The sequence below is a fragment of the Crocodylus siamensis genome, chromosome 5 (assembly GCF_052110815.1).
Source record: "Crocodylus siamensis isolate JL-2025a chromosome 5, ASM5211081v1, whole genome shotgun sequence".
NCBI lineage: Eukaryota > Metazoa > Chordata > Crocodylia > Crocodylidae > Crocodylus > Crocodylus siamensis.
Window position 1 is genome coordinate 2,559,827 of NC_143399.1, and position 18,205 is coordinate 2,578,031.

General features: G+C 46.6%; 1 protein-coding gene across 3 annotated transcripts in view; it reads left to right on the forward strand.

Moving 5' to 3' along the window:
- Positions 1-18,205, forward strand: part of AKR1A1 (aldo-keto reductase family 1 member A1) — a 29,956-nt gene that overhangs the window by 2,389 nt on the left and 9,362 nt on the right. For 2 of the 3 annotated variants that reach the window (XM_090047256.1, XM_090047258.1), the window contains 5 exons: positions 995-1,093; positions 11,943-12,062; positions 13,039-13,190; positions 15,834-16,029; positions 17,817-18,016. In XM_090047256.1, the coding sequence (XP_089903382.1) occupies positions 1,004-1,093; positions 11,943-12,062; positions 13,039-13,190; positions 15,834-16,029; positions 17,817-18,016 (758 nt within the window). In that variant the 5' untranslated portion in view covers positions 995-1,003. Of the gene's footprint in view, positions 1-22; positions 68-994; positions 1,094-11,942; positions 12,063-13,038; positions 13,191-15,833; positions 16,030-17,816; positions 18,017-18,205 lie in introns of those variants that run through there. The other variant, XM_090047257.1, reaches the window with a different exon arrangement.

Below are 18,205 nucleotides of genomic sequence, written 5' to 3' on the forward strand. Positions count from 1 at the left end.
ATGTGATGCACATTGGAGGCTTCAGTACCAGAGCCGTAAAGCCACTGACCAAAGAAATTTGTGCAAGGTGTGTATAAAATGGATACAAACACAATTTGTGTATGGCTGTTGTGCATGGTAGTGAAAGATGGAGCATCTCTGCTGGGCCCAACTGAGTTATATTGGTGCATGCTTTGTGCTTTGCAGAGCATATCTGATTCTCCAGCTGCCTGATTTCTTCAGAAGATGCTTGGGTTTGCACAGTAGTATCCTGCACAAACTTCATCCCACCCCTAATCGGTCCCTGTGCTTCCAGAGTTTCCTTCCAAGGTGTGAGATGGGGAGACTGGAAAGCCCGATGCGAGAGGGCCTCTCTTTATCCATTTCTGGTCCCTAAACTCCAGCCATCATGAGCTGCTTGTGTAAAATACTGCACATTATCTCTTCTGGACGGCAGCAGTAATTTTAGCTTTGCACGTGAGCTGCTGGCAACACACTGATGGAGGGGAAGGACTACAATGTGATTGTATGCTTTTTTTTTTTCTTTCTCTGTTTTTTTCTGAATAGGAAAAATCTAGTATTTTTGGCCGGTTTATTATTCGGCCTGTGGACGCTCTTTGTGTTTTAAGTCTGACGATATGAACCCCTTCCACTTATTTGGGCTTGTTCTAGTCTGGCTAATTTCTGGAGCATTATGGGATCTGTGTTCACCTGAGCTTGTGTGTTCGGTGTGTAACTCTAGACCTCTGCTTTGTGCTTTCTGAGCTCTGAGGAATCTGAAAGTTGAAGTTTTAAAGCTGTGAATCAAGGAAGAGGAAAAAAATAAACAAGTTCTCCCTAGACTTGGGATACATTTTGATCTCCCTGCAGTCATCGGTATATACCTACATGGGAACCAGCAGAGCTACGCTTAGTATAACGTGATCAGAATCAAGGCCTTCATGGGGGGTTTTTTGTGTGGAAAAGGCAAATTGTTGCATCTTGCTAGTTATATTGATGGTTTTAATCTTTGCAGAAGGTAAAAATGTCTCCTGGAAAAGACTACGTTGTTCTTCAGACTGGGCAGAAATTGCCCCTTATAGGACTGGGCACGTGGAAGAGTGAGTCTGGCCAGGTAAGCACCAAGCTTGCTATTCATCCACATTATTATTTCCATGTGTGTGCATGAACCTCACTTCTCTCCCCCCCTTCTTTTGATGAATGCTTTGGTCATACAGATCGCACAAATTTTAGGCCCTGGTTACTCTCATATATTCCTGTATTTACCTTTATGCATCTTGCTAATTATATAAGGACAAAGACTCGCTGAAGTCGGTGGGAATACTAATGCGTAGCTGAGGATGTGTGTATATTTGTGGGAGTGGGGGCTTGATCCTAATTCAGCAGTCCATCCCGATTTAGCAAAGCACTCCAATATTGGTTAATTCACATTGACTTCACTGTAAAAGTTGTCACCGACTTCAGAGGAACTTCTTTACAGCTCAGTTCAACAGATCTTTGAAGGACGGTTGTGGTGGTTAGGTGCTATACTTGGATCTGGGACCATTACTCTGCACTGCTGTTGACTCCCGATGTGAACTTTGGCATGCTAGCTGTATCTCAGTTCCCCTTCTGTGAAATTAGGATAATAATACTTCTCCCACACACCTCAATATTGGCTTATCTAGTTTACTGTACATTCTTCTGGGCAGGAACTACCTTACAGTGAGTATGTATAATGCCTGGTACGGTGGTTTTCAGCCTGTGGTGCATGGACCTCTGGGGGTTTGCAGACTAAGAGGTCCACGAAAGATGAGTATGATCAGTCAGAAGTGTGGGAATACCCAAACCCACGCTTACAATTCAGAGGGGTCTGCACCTCCATTCACAATTTCCAAAGGGGTCTGCACTGCCATTCAGATCTTTTTAGGGGGCCTCACATTAAAAAAAGGTTGAAAACCACTGACCTAGTGTAATGGGCCCTCTAGCATGGTGGGGTCTAGAGCACTGCAGTAGGACTGCTAATTGTTGTCATGTTTTAATTGCCTCTCCGGGGACCTGGACCATGGTATGGCTCTACTGTAAGTACACATGTGAGAGGTTGCTGCTGTTGTGTAACCATCACACTGTCAGAAAAGCAAACATGATGGAATTGCAGGCATCCAATTTTTTGACGGGACAAGTGCAAACTCCTTCCCAAGCTGACATACTGTGCTCTTCTCCCATACTGACGACAAATCTGAAAAGACAAATTGGAAAAAAAAAACCCAACTGAATCTCTTCGGAGCCAACTTCTTGTCAGGCTCCTTCTCCAAATGGTTAATGTGACTGCATACCAAGGGAGGAATGGAAGCAGAAATAAGGTGAAAGCTAAGTTTGGGAAGGTACAATATGAATGCTAAGTCTGCCTTTCAAAAGTCCCGTGAGAAGATAGGCAGTCTCACTAAAAAACAACCAAAAACATAAAGCAAGAAAAAGCAGCTATTTGGTGGGGTTATTTTCTTCCCCTGGCATGAATTTAATAGGTGGGCCTGATGGTGGGTACGAGACAGGTTGTGTACGTGCAAGGCATGACTTTTTCCAAACCTGAGGAGCAGGTAACATGTTTGTCCAGTCGTCCGTCTGTATTATATATTTAATAGCTGTTAATGGAATTAGAAGCGTAATTATGCCTGTGCGTCTTTTGTGTACACACTTTGAAACAGCAAGCCTGCGTGCACAGTGATGTGGACCCTGCCCCACAAAATACCTTGGAAAAGGTCTGCTTATCTGTCTAGCTTAGCTCTCTTCCATTGGGATGGCACTTACTGGCTGCAGGTTTAGCTGGAGCTAATGGGATGCACAAGCATAACTGCCTGCAGAGTCCCATGAAAGTCATTAGGACTCATTAGGATGCCTGCTCCCTTCAGCTGGGTGTGATTGAAATTATATTGCTGGATTGGTGTGATTGACAGGAGCCATAGTATCACAATAGACATCAGCATGTTAATACTTATGGATAGTTTAATTGCTAATATCAAGATGAGAAATCAGCATTTTAATGCATATGGATGGTTTAAGTGCTCTCCAAAAACTGGTGAAATATAATCCCGTATGGGATGCTAATCCTGGATTGCACTGAATCGTAGAAGAGTCATGGTGGTAGGGAGACAGTAGGGGACAAGGCTAATCGAGGTGTGTGTTCAAAATAGCAGGGCCCGGCTCCGGGAGCACACTGCATTTATAACGGGAGACGTGCACCGTTCTTAACTGAGTTTCCTCTATGGGTCGCAGGTCTAGGAGGACACTGGAAGTATCTTGTGCTCTTTTCTTCTTTTAGTTTCAACGTGTTTGAGAGAAGGAGAGTTGTTCTGTTCTCTCTCTGAAGTACACTGGATGTCCTTTAAGGGCTGCCAGCCAGAGTTTAGTTTCCTTTCAAGCTCAACCATTCCTGAATGACTTTAACCATTGAATAAGACTAAGAAGGCATGACTTTTTTTAATGACCCTAGATCATTGTTTTGTGCAGTTCACGTGCAGAAAAGCTGGAATTTGACTGAGGTAGACCCTAACCCTTCAAAGACTTGCACTCGCATGCTCCTGTGTGCATACACTTACATGATATGGTGTGCAGTCCTATCAGGGGAACATATTTTTAATAACTCTTAAAGCATTAGGAAACTCTTATCTGTTTTCTTGCTGTCAGTCTGTGAATATTGTTTTCGTGGCTGTCTCTGACCTGGAACGTATCTCTCTTCTTGTACAAGCCGCCTGCTTTTCTGTAGATGAATCATAGTTCAGCCCAGACGATAGTGATTTCTGATATAGCACCTCACTAGTGCTGCTCTATTATATTATTCTTCCTAAGGTGCTTTATTGTTTTCCAATTTGGTTTAAAAATTCTCCCATCAAAATGCAAAAAATGTTCCTTTTCCTACGCTCACAGGCAAGCTCGGGTAGAAAAATTGGCATTTGATGATTTTACCGTAGGAACAAGATGATGTGATTTCTGAATGGAGCAGAGCATCATACATCATTTTATGGAAACGCAGCGAGAATGAGATCAAAGCGATGGGTCTGTTCAGCCAGGACATCTATCATTAAGGATGGAACAGATTTTAATATAAGAGCTTGAGCAGCACTGATCCTTTGTTGCTTGCCTTCTTTCTTTTCCTCTGATCTGCAGCTATGGAGGCTTCTGCCACAGATGATGAGCTCTGAATGTTGCATATTTGATCTGGGGCCCAGAATAGCGCCACAAGATCACTCTTGGTTTGATTTGGGGGTTTTTGGTTGCAGAGAGCCAGAAAAGTGCACACTACTGCTGGCAAACTGACAGTAATCAAAGCTTGCAGAAAATAAACCCCGTAATTAAAAAAAAAAAAGAAAAAAAAAGAGCAGCACAATCTGAAAACACTGGAAGAAAGACTTCCAAAAATGATTATTTTAAATTACATTGTTTCTTAAACTTTGAACTCAGCAAAACGTTCAAACTGCAGCGTTGTCCAGGCTGCGGTGGAGGGGTGCGTTCCTGAAGAGCTATTTGCAGGGAAGGGATGACCTTCATGGGACCAAAACGAGAGACCGTATTTGGGAAGCCAGAGGTAGAAATGAATGCTTGGGCTAGGCTGGCTTTCTGTGCATCTCGTGATAGGCCTTCAAACTCATAGAAAGGGTTTCTGGTCTTGGAAATGTCCCCTTGTCAAAACTCAGATAACCAGAAGACGTTATAATGATCGTAATAAGGGGGAGCTTTCTGGATAGTTGCAGTAAGTCAGCCAGCTCTGCCTGTCTAGATTTCTGTAGAGGATGGATGATGGGAATCGGGCACCTCCATAACCATCCCTTTATAATATGGTGTCCTTAGACGAAGCCTTTTCTGCAAACTGAATGTTTTAGTCTTGCTGGGAGACACTTGGGTATGTTACAGGTGACAAAATGAAGGATTTGAATTAAATCCTATTGAGGCTAGAGACAAATCTGTATTTTGGGGAGCATCCCCCACCCCGCCGAGAGTGCATCAATCTAATCCTGGGGTAAAATTCCTTCCCGACTCCAGATCTCGTGTCGGTTTGACCCTGAACAGCGGGGCAAGATCCTTTAGCCAGGAACCACTGGTTTTGCTCCCAGCAGGAGCATTAGCACCCCGCAGCCAAAGCCCCTAGCTTTGGCCGTAGCCAACAGTCAATGTCTCTGAGGAAGGCTTAAAAACCCCTGGCACATGTACCAGAAATGGAGCTGGGGCCAACGGGCAAGGCCAGAAACTTGGGAAGTGCCCATAGGAGAACATGGGCGTAGCTACGCCGATGGCCTAGGCCATCCCTGAGCGGTGGCCGCCCAGCCTCTTCTTGCACACCTCCAGTGATGGAGGGAGTCTGCAGGCTCCCACGGCATCTACTCCACGGTTTCCCTGCTCTAACAGTGAAGATGTTTTTTCCAGATATCCGATCTAAACTTACTTGGCTGCAACTTCAGACCATCGGTCCACGTCCTCCTTTCTCCAGCAAGAGAGAAGAGGCGCTTTCTCTTTTCTTCATGGCAGCCCGTCAGGTATTTGAAGACTGCTTATCGTGTCCCTTCTTAAGCACCTTTTCCACAAGCTGCACGTGCCCAGCTCCTTCAGCCTCCTCTCATATGACTTGCTTTCCAAGCCCTTTATCATCTTTGTTGCCATCTCTGGACTCCTCCTAACTTCTCCACGTCCTTCTTAAAATGCAGATCCCAGAACTGCACGTGGCATCCAGATGAGGTTTAACCGGTGCCTAATAGAGAGGCATCATCACCTCCAATGTCTTTTAGCCAATGCTTTTATGGATACAGCCCAAAACCACGTTTGCCTTTTTGTGCAGCTGCATCGCGCTGCGGGCTCATAGTTTGCGATCTGCCAAGACTCCCAAATCCTTGCCCATAGAGCTGCCATCCAGCCAAGTGTCCCCCACTTTATATTCGTGCTCTTGATCATTCCTCGAAGGGCAGCACCTTGCATTTGTCCGCAGTGAGCTTCACACCGGTAGCTGCAGCCTGGCTTACCGATCTAGAATCGTAGAAAATCATAGGAAATTAGGGTTGGAAGGGACCTTGGGAGGTCTGTCAAGATCCTCTGAATTGCACTTGCATCTTCCAGTGTGTCCACAACCCTTCCCAGTGTCATGTTGTCTACAAGTGTGCTCGAGAAGCTTTCTATGCCAGCATCTGAATCGTTATTAAACATGCTGAACAGCCCCGGGTCCAGGACAGACTCCACCTGAAACCTCCTGCCCTTCTGACATGGACCCATTAATGATTACTTTGCTTGCGCCTGTTGAGCCAGTCGTCTCTCCACCTTATAATAGATTTGTCCAGCCCCCATTTCTCCAATTTGTTCATGAGAAGGTCATGCGGGACCTTGTCTAAAGCCGTGCTGAAGTCCAGGTGCATGATATGCACAGTGTTTCCTTCATCCAGCCAAGCAGTCACCTTCTCAAAGAAGGGGATCGTGTGCTTGACACCATTTGTTCTGCTAAGTCATTGCCGGCTGGTTGCGATCAGCCTTTCCTCCTCCAGACGCTTGCAAATGTCCTTCCTTACAGAAATGCTTCAGGAGCTTCCCAGGTATTGAGGTGAGGCTAACTGTCCTGCAGTTCCCCAGTTCTTCTTTTTTTTGCCTTTTTTTAAAGAGGGGCACTATGTTGGCCCTTTTTACAGTCCTCTGGCCCCTGTCCCATCTCCCATGCATATGTGAAGATCGTTGCAAAGCACCCCGAGATCTCCTCTGCCATTTCCTTCAGTACCGTGGGATGAAGTTCATCCGGCCCTGCTGACTTGAATGTATTCAGACCCGTCAAAAGTTGCCTGACTTGGAGCAATGCAGAAGAGGCTATTTAGATGCCTCAATGCTACGTTTGGGAGTATATAAACCCCTCAGTTTCTGAAGGGAACTGGCAGATGGCACGTCTAATAATGGGTCCTGTAACAAGCTGGGACTTCTAGGCTCTGTTCCCAGATCTGCTGTTGACTGGTGTCTGTCTTGGCCAGTGATTCTCAACCAGGCTGCGATCCTGCCAAGGGTGCCTCAGTGCCCAATCCTTGTGCCAAGAAGGAAGCCATTGCGCTGGGTGGCCTGGAGCGCGTGGTTGCTGCTCCTGCGCTCCCAGCAGTGCGCGAGCTGTGGGGCTGCACTTCTCAGCCTGGCTCTTCTCCCTCGCTCAGCTCTTCCCCTGCTCCGAGGGCTGTCGGGACGTCGCCATCGTGCGAGTTGCCAAAGGAGCAGCTGCAGCAGCAGTGACCATGTTTGCCCCCACGGGTCCAGATTGGGGTAGGGAGGGAGCCAGTGGTGGGAAAAGGGTGTAGTAGGGTTAAGTCCTGCGTGTGCAACCCTCACCTGGCGCCCGCTCGCTGGAGCCCGCCTCTGCAGCTCCCAGCCGGGGTCCTGCTAATTCCAAGAAGCGATGGAGAGGTGCCTTGGCTACAGTGGCTGAGAGCCATTGCCTTGGACACAGCACTTGACCCCCCCTTGCAACATGGGCTTAACGACCGTGGCACGAGCAGGCTTGGTTTGGAAAGCTCTGCAGGACCCCCAGGCTCTGGCTTGGTAGCCGCAGACAGCGCAGAGCTACGAGGCGTTTGACTGTCTCGCTGCTCCTGTCAAACTGGTTTTTTGGCATGCCTGTTACTCTGACCATCCTGCTGCTCATGCTGTTAAACAGCTTTCCTTTCAGATGCATTTACTTTACACTTGTGCGGGCAGACAACAGAAAGCACCCTGTTAATACAAATGCTCTTCTTTTCTCAGTTACCATTAGTTTAATGGTTAGAAACATCTCTCGCATGCTTTAAAAAAAAAACCCTCTTGAGCAAACCTGGAAACCTTCCTAACTCTCAGAAACTTGTTTTTGAATGGAACAAAGACTCATTGTCTCCAGCTGGACTGTGTCGTGGCGGCAGAATAGGGAACGCATGCAAATGCCCTGCTGATTTACACGCGGCTAAATGACCAATCCTGATTTATTGGCCCTGGAAACGTAAGCACGCTGTCAGGAGACTACACCCTGGTGTCGGGCTGTCTTGCAGAGTCATGCTTACAGTATCGTGTCCTTAGGCACTGCTTGCTGAAAGCTGGGGCCTGGCTGTCAGGGCTCTTAAAATGTCACAGTCAGGCCAGCATAATATAACTGGCATAATCAGGATTCAAGGCAGGACTGAATTAGCAGTTATTGAGGGTGACCTTCCTGCTTTCTGTCCTTCCATCTTAATAGAAGCCATTGCACCGGGGGGACGGGGGACAAGCAGCTGGACAGGAGCCAGCAGCGCGCCCTTGGTGCCAAGAAGGCAATGGGCATCCTGGGCTGCATTGGCAGGAGCGTTGCTGGCAGATGGAGGCAGTGATCCTTCCCTCTGTTCAGCACTGGGGAGGCCACCTCTGGAGTCCAGTGTCCAGCTGTGGCCCCCACGACAGAAAGGATGTGGACATGTTGGAGGGAGTCCAGCGGAGAGCAATGAAAATGGTTGTGGTCTGGCGGGCAGGACTGGCGAGGACAGGCTGAGGGAACTGGGCTTGTTTAGTCTGCAGAAGAGAAGACCGAGGGGGTTGAAGAGCAGCCTTCACCTCCCTGCCGGGGGGCTGCAAAGAGGACGGAGCTGGGCTGGTCTCAGTGGGGGCGGATGACAGGACAAGGAGCAATGGGCTCAAGCTGCAGCAAGGGAAGTTGAGGTTGGATATTAGGAAAAAACTTCTCACTGGGAGGGTGGTGAAGCACTGGAGCAAGGTACCCATCCTTGTCAAGCCAGGCCTCAAAGCCCCGGCTGGGGTGATGGAGCTGGGGCTGGTCCTGCTTGGAGCAGGGGTCGGATTGGATGCGACTCCTGAGCTCCCTTCAGCCCTCGTGGTCCGTGACTCATTGAAAGCGTTGCAGGAACCAAACTACATTTTGGAGGGGTTGTTGTTTTTTTGACCTTCAGTCTATACAGGTGATTGAAGACCTGTCCTACAGGATGATTTCTGGGTCCTCCTCAGAGTGATGTTTCAGTTCCATGACTCCTATTAATGTCGATTTTTTTTTTTTTTTTTTTGTGTTGGGGGGAGGCACAGTTAGATTGCGTGTAGCTTTATCAGGCCTCGAGAGCGATTTCACAATAAATGTCCTGTTTAGAGTAACCTCTTGAATAGAAAAGTCTTCATCGTAGTGAAAGTAAACATTGCCTCTACAGAGGAAGGGAGAACTCGTTGCCATCGTGCTGGAAATGTGCTTTGTCACTATGGCTCAGGGAAGTTGGCCTTCAGTCTCCAGCTTTTCTCTCAGCATGCCAGAGGCTTTAGTCAGAATATCCTGTCTGACTTCATTTTTCTTCCAGCAGCTGAAACAAATCTGGCAGGGGTCACAGCCTCTCCTCCCAGCTGCATTTTTCTTTTAATTCTGGTCTGCAGGGTAAACTGGACCATCAGTCATCTTTATGTGGCGTTACTTGTTTTGCCGGCTTTGACATGTAAAATGCTGGTGCTTTGAATGAGTTGAAAGAAACTCTGTGTGTGTTTTTCCTTGAATCATCACCGTTTCCTCTTGTACAGGGATCTCCGCAGCTGAGAACAGCGCCCCATTATGCCCAGTCCTGTACGAAGTCAGTTTAACGAGCTATCAATCCTGATGTAAAAAGGCAAGGCTAAAGTGATGTCTCCATCCACAGAAACAGTGTCCCTATCAGCGCTACAAAAGCTTTAACTTTAGATGCTCCTCCTTTGTCACCTTGTTAAAACAGACCGAGGCTTGTTGGGTAGGTCTGTACTCCGAGTTGTAATTGTGCTGTTGTAGATATGTGAGGTAGGCTTGGATGCCATCCTGGTGTGGGATGTTGGTGTATAAGCTAGTGACATCCATGGTGGCTAGGGGGGTATTGCTGGGAAGGTGGTTTATGTTTTTGCATTTTTGCAGGAAATCTGCTCTCTTGCATACAACTCGGTCTTTGAGTGCTGAGCAGTTTTAGGATGGACATCATGAAACCTGATATTTCTTCTGTCGGGGCTCTGTGGTTGGAAGTGATAAGTCTGCCAGGGTTCCTGTGTTTGTGCATTGCTCATGTTTGTGGATCTCTTGGGTCTAACCCTCAAAGGGAACTTACAAAACACCTTTCGCAGATGAGCCTATGAACTTCACTTCCTAATCTACTGGATACAAAAAAAAAAATCATGGGCTCAATGTAGACCCTGGATTTATGACACATTACAACCTGCCTGATATCTGATTCATCAGGGACCTGCCAGACCTGACCTTGTACCCTTTTCTTCCCCTCCCCCTCCTTTACTGGCCTTTGTCTTCCTAATTTCCAGCTAGTTACTTCTTCCAAGACAGCCTCTTTTCAACCTTGGAAAATTACTACTGTAGACTCTCCTTTACTCACCTGTGGCTTTTTTGTCCCTCCCTCCCCCGTCCCTCCCTTCCCTGCTCTACCTTTTTGTTTTCCTAATTTTCACCTATTTACAATCTCACTGACATCCGGCCACACTTTCAGCTTCTTTCATTCCTTGGAGTCTCGGAACAGCAGACTTCCTACGTCTGAAGAAGGATGATTGCACCTGAACGCTTGGAAAAGGCAATCAGGACTCATAGTAGAGATGATATCTTTTATTGACCAACAAGATTTTCGCAAAAAAAAATTCTTTAATTGGAAGCCTATCAGGCACAAACACCCTTCATCCGGCATTGGAGAAAAGATTGTAAAAGTTCTCCTGGGTAGCAAAAGCTGAAAGCTTGCAAAGAACTTTTTCCAACTACTCATTTGGTCTAATAAAAGATCTCACATCTACCCAAAGAACCTTGTCTGCCGATGTCCTTAGACCAACACAGCTACAGCCAAAAACGTGTAAAACAGACCTGGTGTTCAGGGCAGGATAGAGATGTGTAGTCAAGGACTTGCTCCCCACTGGAGAGTTAAGATAATAGGTGGTTCGACTGGGACAGGCTACCCAGGGAGGTGGTGGAGTCCCCATCCTTGGAGGTGTTGAAGCCCCAGGCAGACAAAGCCTTGGCTGGGGTGATGTAGTTGGGGCTGGTCCTGCTTGGAGCAGGGGTTGGACTAAATGTGATCTCCTGAGCTCCCTGCCCACCCTCGTCATCTGTGATTCTACACAATATGATCTTACCTTTTTTTCTGTCTCTGGAAGAAGCAAACAGTGTCAGCATGTGTCTGTTGCTTATTTTAGAATAATTGGCCTTGTATTTTTGTTTTTTATCTCTGTCTTAACCAAAAGCTGCTGGAAAAATTTGGAGAAGACCCTGTCCCACCTTGTCCAATTCTGGTGTTGTGCCTCACAGCTCACCTGAGGCAGGCAGGTGAGCGCATGCCCTGGTGTGTGCTAGCGTTTTACCAGAGCGCTTATGGACAGAGGCTGTTTCTTAGAATAGCAGCTTCATTGTAGAACAGGTGGAAATATCTGGAGTGAGAAAAACTATAGGAAAAGCTACTATGTGCAGAGGACTAGTATCCTAATAAAGTGGGATAGAGTCTGCATGCTGAAATTTTTTTGTTAATGCTTTGTTTTCTAATATAACTGCCCCAGCATGGTATGGATCATGCTGTTGTAGGCACGGTGCTGCTGCTGAAAGCTGGAAAGAGCGTCCCAGTAGAAGTCCTGGGAGGAGTTGTACTTCTGGAGCAGCACAAACACCTCCTGGCATACCTAGATAACAAGGGGAGTAGGGCAGCTGTATCGTGCCTTGACAGCAAGCCACATCTTTGACCCGTGTCTTCTTCCTGCCCACAAGGAAGACTTATTTTTTCCTAGTCCCTTTGGTGCACCTAGCAGTATTAGCCCTGCATGGTTCTTACACCTAGGCGAGGAAAGAGTTATGAAGGATTCATGACCTCCAAGGTGGGTCTCTGCAAATACAGATTTGAAACTACGGGTCTAGGCCTGAATATATAATTAGCAGGGTTTCTTTTTCTTTGTAGATCCACAAAAGGTCATTCCTGAAAACAAGACAGACATTGCCGTCTCGTGAACTTTGCTGGCTTAATCTCTGTTTCTGATTGCAGGTGAAGGAGGCAGTGAAGTATGCGCTCAGCGTAGGTTATCGCCACATTGACTGTGCTGCAGCATACAGCAACGAAGCTGAGATAGGTGACGCCTTCCAGGAGAGCGTCGGGCATGATAAGGTGAAAAACGAATGGTGAATATTAATTGGACTATAAATAACAATTGCACTGTGAAAAAATGGCATGCTGCAGTATAATTTGAAGTGTTCCCTTGTTATTTCTGACTTATTTCTTATTCCTTCTCCCAGAATTGTACTTCTGCAGGGCAAACATTGCCTACTTCTTTTTAGCTCCTACAGTTTATTCATTTGTCCATGCCCACTGCTGACCCTTCCTAGTTTGCTTGCGTCTTTGCCGGTATTGGATTGCCTTACTTTTTACATCTGTTTACAATTCTGGGTTCTTAGCAGGCGTGCAGGGCGTTAGGAATACTTCTTGCCCTAACAAAAAGCCAAGTAGAAAAAGTTGTGGATTATGGTTTTTCAGGTTTTTTTTTTCCCTACCTTCTTTCCATTTGAAGCGCTCTTGGTAGGTAGGACGTCACTCCTGAAAGAGCGTCTGTAACTGAGCACAGTAACTGCAGAAGCTAGCTGAGGGTCAGAAATGGGACTCGTGAAACAGAAATGCATGAATAACCTAATTTATACTGGAGTCAACTGAATAGTCTTTTCCCTTTGGCTATCTGTAGCTGAATAATGGCTCTAATGCCTGTTTTGACTGCATTTGTATATGGGGATAACACAGGGGGAAAAACCCAGGTTGCACTTAGTTCAGAAGAGATTCCCTGCGGAGACCTTGGAGACGTGTGTGTGGCTCCCCAGACTCTGAAGGTTACTAGAATTGTTGGGGAATGGAGGAGAGACTCGGATATTTCCATGTAAAATCTTATTTTTCTTCTTATTCTCCATCCTACACTTCTTTGGGTGTACAGTTCAGAGGTTTCAACACTAGCCCCTCTGAATTTAAAATATAGTGGTTCTCTGAGGAGCTGCTGTGGATGTGTCTCCTTCTGGCCAGTGTCTTTCACTGTATTTACGTTGTCTTTGATGTGAGTTGTGCCAATAATTTGATTTCCCCCCCTTCTTCTCTTTCTAAGCTCGTTAAAAGGGATGAGCTATTTGTGACATCAAAGCTATGGAATACGAAGCATCATCCAGAGGATGTGGAGCCAGCTCTAAAGAAATCTCTGAAAGATTTGCAGCTGGATTACCTGGACCTGTACCTCATTCACTGGCCACATGCCTTCGAGTGAGTTCTTCCTGGGAAGAGAACAGGGATGATGGGGGCCTTGCAGCACTATAGGCCACCTGATTATAAATCCAGATTTATTTCCCTGCAGCTGTGAAATCCTTGATGCAGCTGTTGCCTTGTGGTTAGTAGGGCTGACCTGAGGATGGTGGGGTTAGGGTGCTCCTCCACTGCAGGTTGATATATGCCGTTACTGACTCCAGTGAAGTTGTGCCGTTTTATTCCAGCTGAGAACCTGGGCCATTATAAAGGAAATCTTTTCCAAACATAAAATCTGTCCGATTGTGCCATCATCCCCCTAGGTCACCGGGATTGTGACCCAGATCATCTGGATCCTGTTCCTGGTTTTGCTGCTGATCTGCTGGGTAACCCTGGCCAAGTTGCTTCATCTCTCTGTGCCTCGGTTTCACTGCCCTTAAAATATGATGCAGATCCTTTACAAAGGAGATCAGCATCATTGAGATCTATTGGTGAAAGCAACAGGAGCCAAGTACTAACATTTATGACTGGATTGGATAAAATGCTTAATCATGCACTGTGAGCAAGTGTAACCACAGGGAGACAGAATAAACGTGAGCTACTGTGACATTTATATATTGGCAGCTGTAAGACTGAAGGAGGTAACAGCAGAGGACCTTCTGCTCCTGTTGCATGTTTACTTCTGTTGCCCCATGGATATTAATAGGCGACTGGCCAGTTAACCAGTTGTCACACCATTGAATTTCCTCTTTTGATAAAAGAGTAGGAAACCATTCATAGACACCCCAAACACGTTTATCACCAATAACTAGGGAATATAAGAAAGTACAAGGTGCAAGTTTCTTTGCTTCTTCGTTGCTGCTTCTCTGCTTCTTCTTTGCTTTAATCGAACTTCTTTGTCTCTTTCTTGCATCTAGGGGTTGCAGAATGGGCGAGCAACGGGAAGTCCAGCTGTCCTGCCCTCAGGCCGAGGGGGGGAGGATGACTATTCTCAGGGGAGAAGTTGCTACACAAAAGGCTGAAAATTTGTGGGAAACTTCTCTTTTCTGTGGACCTCTGAGGACCAGTTTGGACTGGCTCCTCATTGGTCCCTGGGAGGTATCAGCTGAGCGAGACTTAATCCTCTGAGAGAGATTTGGTCCTTTAGAGGAGTCTTCCTGATACGTATATGGCTCACGATAGGATCATAGGAAAGAGGAGCTGCAAGAGGCCTTGCAAGATCATCTAGTCCAGCCCCCTGCTCCAGGCAGGATTATCCCTGACTAACCCATCCCAGACAAGTGTCTGTCCAACCTGCTCTTGAAAATGTCCAGGGATGGAGATTTAGACCGCCTGTTCCAATGCTTGACCACCCTCAGAGTCAGAAAGTTTCCCTTCATCTCCAACCTTAATTTTCTCTGCTGCAGCTTGAGGCCATTGCTCTTGACAGCCACAGAGAAGAGCCCGTCTCCATTCTCTCTATAACCACCCTTTAGATATTTGAGTAACCCTGTTCTTTCAGCCTTTCCTTAAAAGTCTTTCTCCCCAGGCCCCTAATTATTGTTGTTGCTCTCTGCTGCACTCTCTCCAGTCTGTCTAGATCCTTCTTGACATGTGGGGCCCAAAACTGGACGCAGGAGTCCAGGTGATGCCTCGCAAGTGCTGAGTAGGGTGGCAGGATTGCTTCCCTTGGTTCGCAGGTGGCGTTCCTGTGAATATAACCCAGTATATTGATGGCCTTTTTTGCAACAAGAGCACACTGGCTCATGTTCAGCTGATGGTCCAGGGGAAGCTGAGCTAATGGGCTTTCTCTGAACAGGAACTAAAACTCATGCTTTTAGTTAAAACCACAATGTCAATAGGTCTCGAGATTTAAACGCTCATTGCAATACGCAAATCTAGCAGGAAAAACCTGCTTGCAGCTCTCATCTGCTCTCCTGTGCTTCTCTTTTCCCATGCATGATCTCAGAAGGTTATTTTTTTTAATGTTTTTTTCATGCTGGGCCTACCATTTGTATGAGCAAGAACTCTGTCCTCCTGCCACTTTTTCACAATCCCTTGTTTTTCAGCTGGGGTAATGTAAGGAAGCATGGGAATCCAATGCCTGGGTTAGTGATCCCATGCTGCTGTTAGAAAGCACGCTTTCAGCACACCAGAAAGCAGCTATGTTATGCTTTATGATGTTTGGGGTGTACGGAGTGGGAGCAAGTGGGTGGGCGCAGTCACGTCCTAAAGCTTCCCATCCCAGTTTGCGTTCCTCAGAGACGAATTATATGCTTTCTGCAACGTCTTGTGTGCATCCAGGCACTCCTAGCTGCTCTGTGTGCGTACGTGGGTCTGTAGGACTAAACTGGAAACACTCCTAACCCAGAGGTGGCAAGGTGAGACTTCAAATCTACACCCACTGACACCTAGGCCGCAGTTTAGTTTTGCCCTTGGTGCCCGGGTGTATCTTGGCCAACTTGGTGTTACATCCAGCTCTGCTAGAGGTAACAGTCTTTTGGCAAATTACTTGAAATATGAAACGCACAAGATGTAAATCAGTTTTCCGTATGCTTGAGTCAAAGGTAGTCTCACCTCCGAGAGGACCTTGTAACACATGCATTGGTCTGCTACAAGAATTTGGATAAACACTTCTTTTACTGAACAATTGAAGTAATAGAAATTGTCTTTTTAATGCCGTAGGAGAGGGGATAATCTCTTCCCCAAGAACCCTGATGGCATGATGCGTTTTGACTACGTTGACTACAAGGACACGTGGAAGGCGATGGAGAAGCTGGTAGAGAAAGGCCTCGTGAAGGCTATTGGGCTGTCCAATTTCAACAGCCGTCAGATTGATGACATCCTCAGCACGGCCACGATCAAGCCCGCTGTGCTACAGGTGAGATGAGGAGAGCCCCTTTTTATGCCCATTGGGCAAGGGAAGACTTGCTAGCTCGTTGGTATATGTTGAGCACACGTAGCCTGTGGTGCGTTCCTGCAGCGGCGCAGGCCCTGGCACCAGCACAGCAATGCAGGGGAAGCCTCAAAGAGGAGGGAGCCCCGTCCGTGCTTGATATAAGAGCTTCTCATGCTGGAGAACTTCCCTGGGAGAGGGTTTAAGTCTGTGGCCTTTGAGCTCTCTATGCTGGCTTGGCTAAATAGAGATTATAGAGCTTCACTGTTGGGATATCTGTCTAACTCGTGTAGCTTCAGTTCAGCTGGTCACGTCTGTAGGGATGAGGAGGAAGGTCACATTTCTGATAGGAGGGTCCCAGTCCATAGTGTAGGAGGAGCCCTCTGATAGATAGGAGGGTCCACTTAGGGATTTTCAGGGCAGAGCTGACATTATGCTTTAACTAGGAGGCTGTTGAGAGCTGGTGCACATTGTGGAGCACTGGTGTCTTGTATTCGTAGTGGGAAAAACTCTGCTAAATGTGCAAATGCCTGCATTTTATGCCAGTATCCCTTTGCGGGGCGTGTGAAATAACTTCACATAGACGCCACTGGAGATGCAGAAATGTCAAAGTGTCAGAAGCATGGATCAGAGCAACCAGGTCCTCATCTGAAACCAACACAAAATAACTCCACAGTTGCAGCCTTCTGGACAGGCACAGGTTTTGAAATGAGCCAGCGTTAGGATCAGCTACCAGCTGTGCAGTCCTTGATACCCTGATTAGGATTTCCTCATAACAAATGGCTGACGCAGCCCCCAAGTTCGAGTGGGATTTTAAAGGATCATGATGTCTTTCCAAGCCATCATAGTATAGACAGTAGGAATCAATCCCTGGAAAGACAGCCTTGCCTGTGCTGGCTAACACTGCAGACAAGCCAGCATTGCATAGGTGTGTACCCACGGTCCTGGTCCATCGCCTGGACAGTACAGCTGTTTGTGGTGAGGGTATAATTGCATAGTGGTGTTTTTGCTTTCTTTGAATGTATTTAAAAGTGCTCTATATTTACCCATGTGACCATGGAAGACTACTATGTTAATTGATTATTTTGGGCTCTGGTCATGAAGTTCTAGATGTCATAGTAAAAAAGGATTTGTGGGAACCTGTTCACTCTCCTAGAGTTTTGGAAATACATCATGACCTCTCTTTACTTTACTATGTGCTGGCTGAACTTTTTTTTCTAACAGGGTTTCCAGAGAGTTTGGATTTGTACAATATAAGATTGAGTGCTATGCCAGCAGTATTCAATAAATGCATTTTAATGGGTGCTGGAGGTTTGTAGTGGAGCTAGACATGGTGTTTTTCAGGCTAAGGCAAGAATATGAATTTGCTGTGACCTGCTAAACCAGTGGTTTTCAACTTGTGGTCCATGGACTCTTGGGGGCCTGCAGACTATGTCTAAGGGGTTGACTAGGATCAATCAAAAGTATGTGACTACCCACACTTACAATTCAAAGAGATCCACACCTCCGTTCAAAACTTTTTAGGGGTCCACAAATGAATAAAGGTTGAACACCACTGTGCCACCATGAGTTAACTTCTGGTTTCTCTTGATTTGTGAGTTGTAATATCACAGAGTTCCTCACAATCAATTTTGATTAGGGTGGTGATGATGATGATTGGGGTGGTGGTGGTGGTGGTGATGATGATATTCCCTGTGTACCTAGCCTTCAATTTACCGCAATGCTGTGTTGAGTTTGGCTGGCTGGCTGTTCACTGACTGTTGCTTTAACAGGTGGAGTGTCATCCCTACCTAGCCCAGAACGAGCTGATAGCTCACTGCCATAAAAAGGGGCTGGTAGTCACTGCATACAGCCCCCTTGGCTCCCCTGATCGAATGTGGAAGCACCCTGACGAGCCTGTGCTTCTGGAAGAACCCGGGATCAAGGCGTTGGCAGAAAAATATGGCAAATCACCAGCTCAGATCATCCTCAGGTAACTGACACCCGGGGGAGAGGGCAGTGCTCTATCTAGACCCTGCTGAAGCAAGTGGCAATAATTAAAAAAGCTGGTTGCTTTTCCTGTCGGTAGAAAATCATTGTTCTGAAGAGGACTAAAGCACACCTCATTTCATTATAGCTTAGATCTAGTGTAATTGGCCAGCCATTTTTTCTCTCCTTTGCA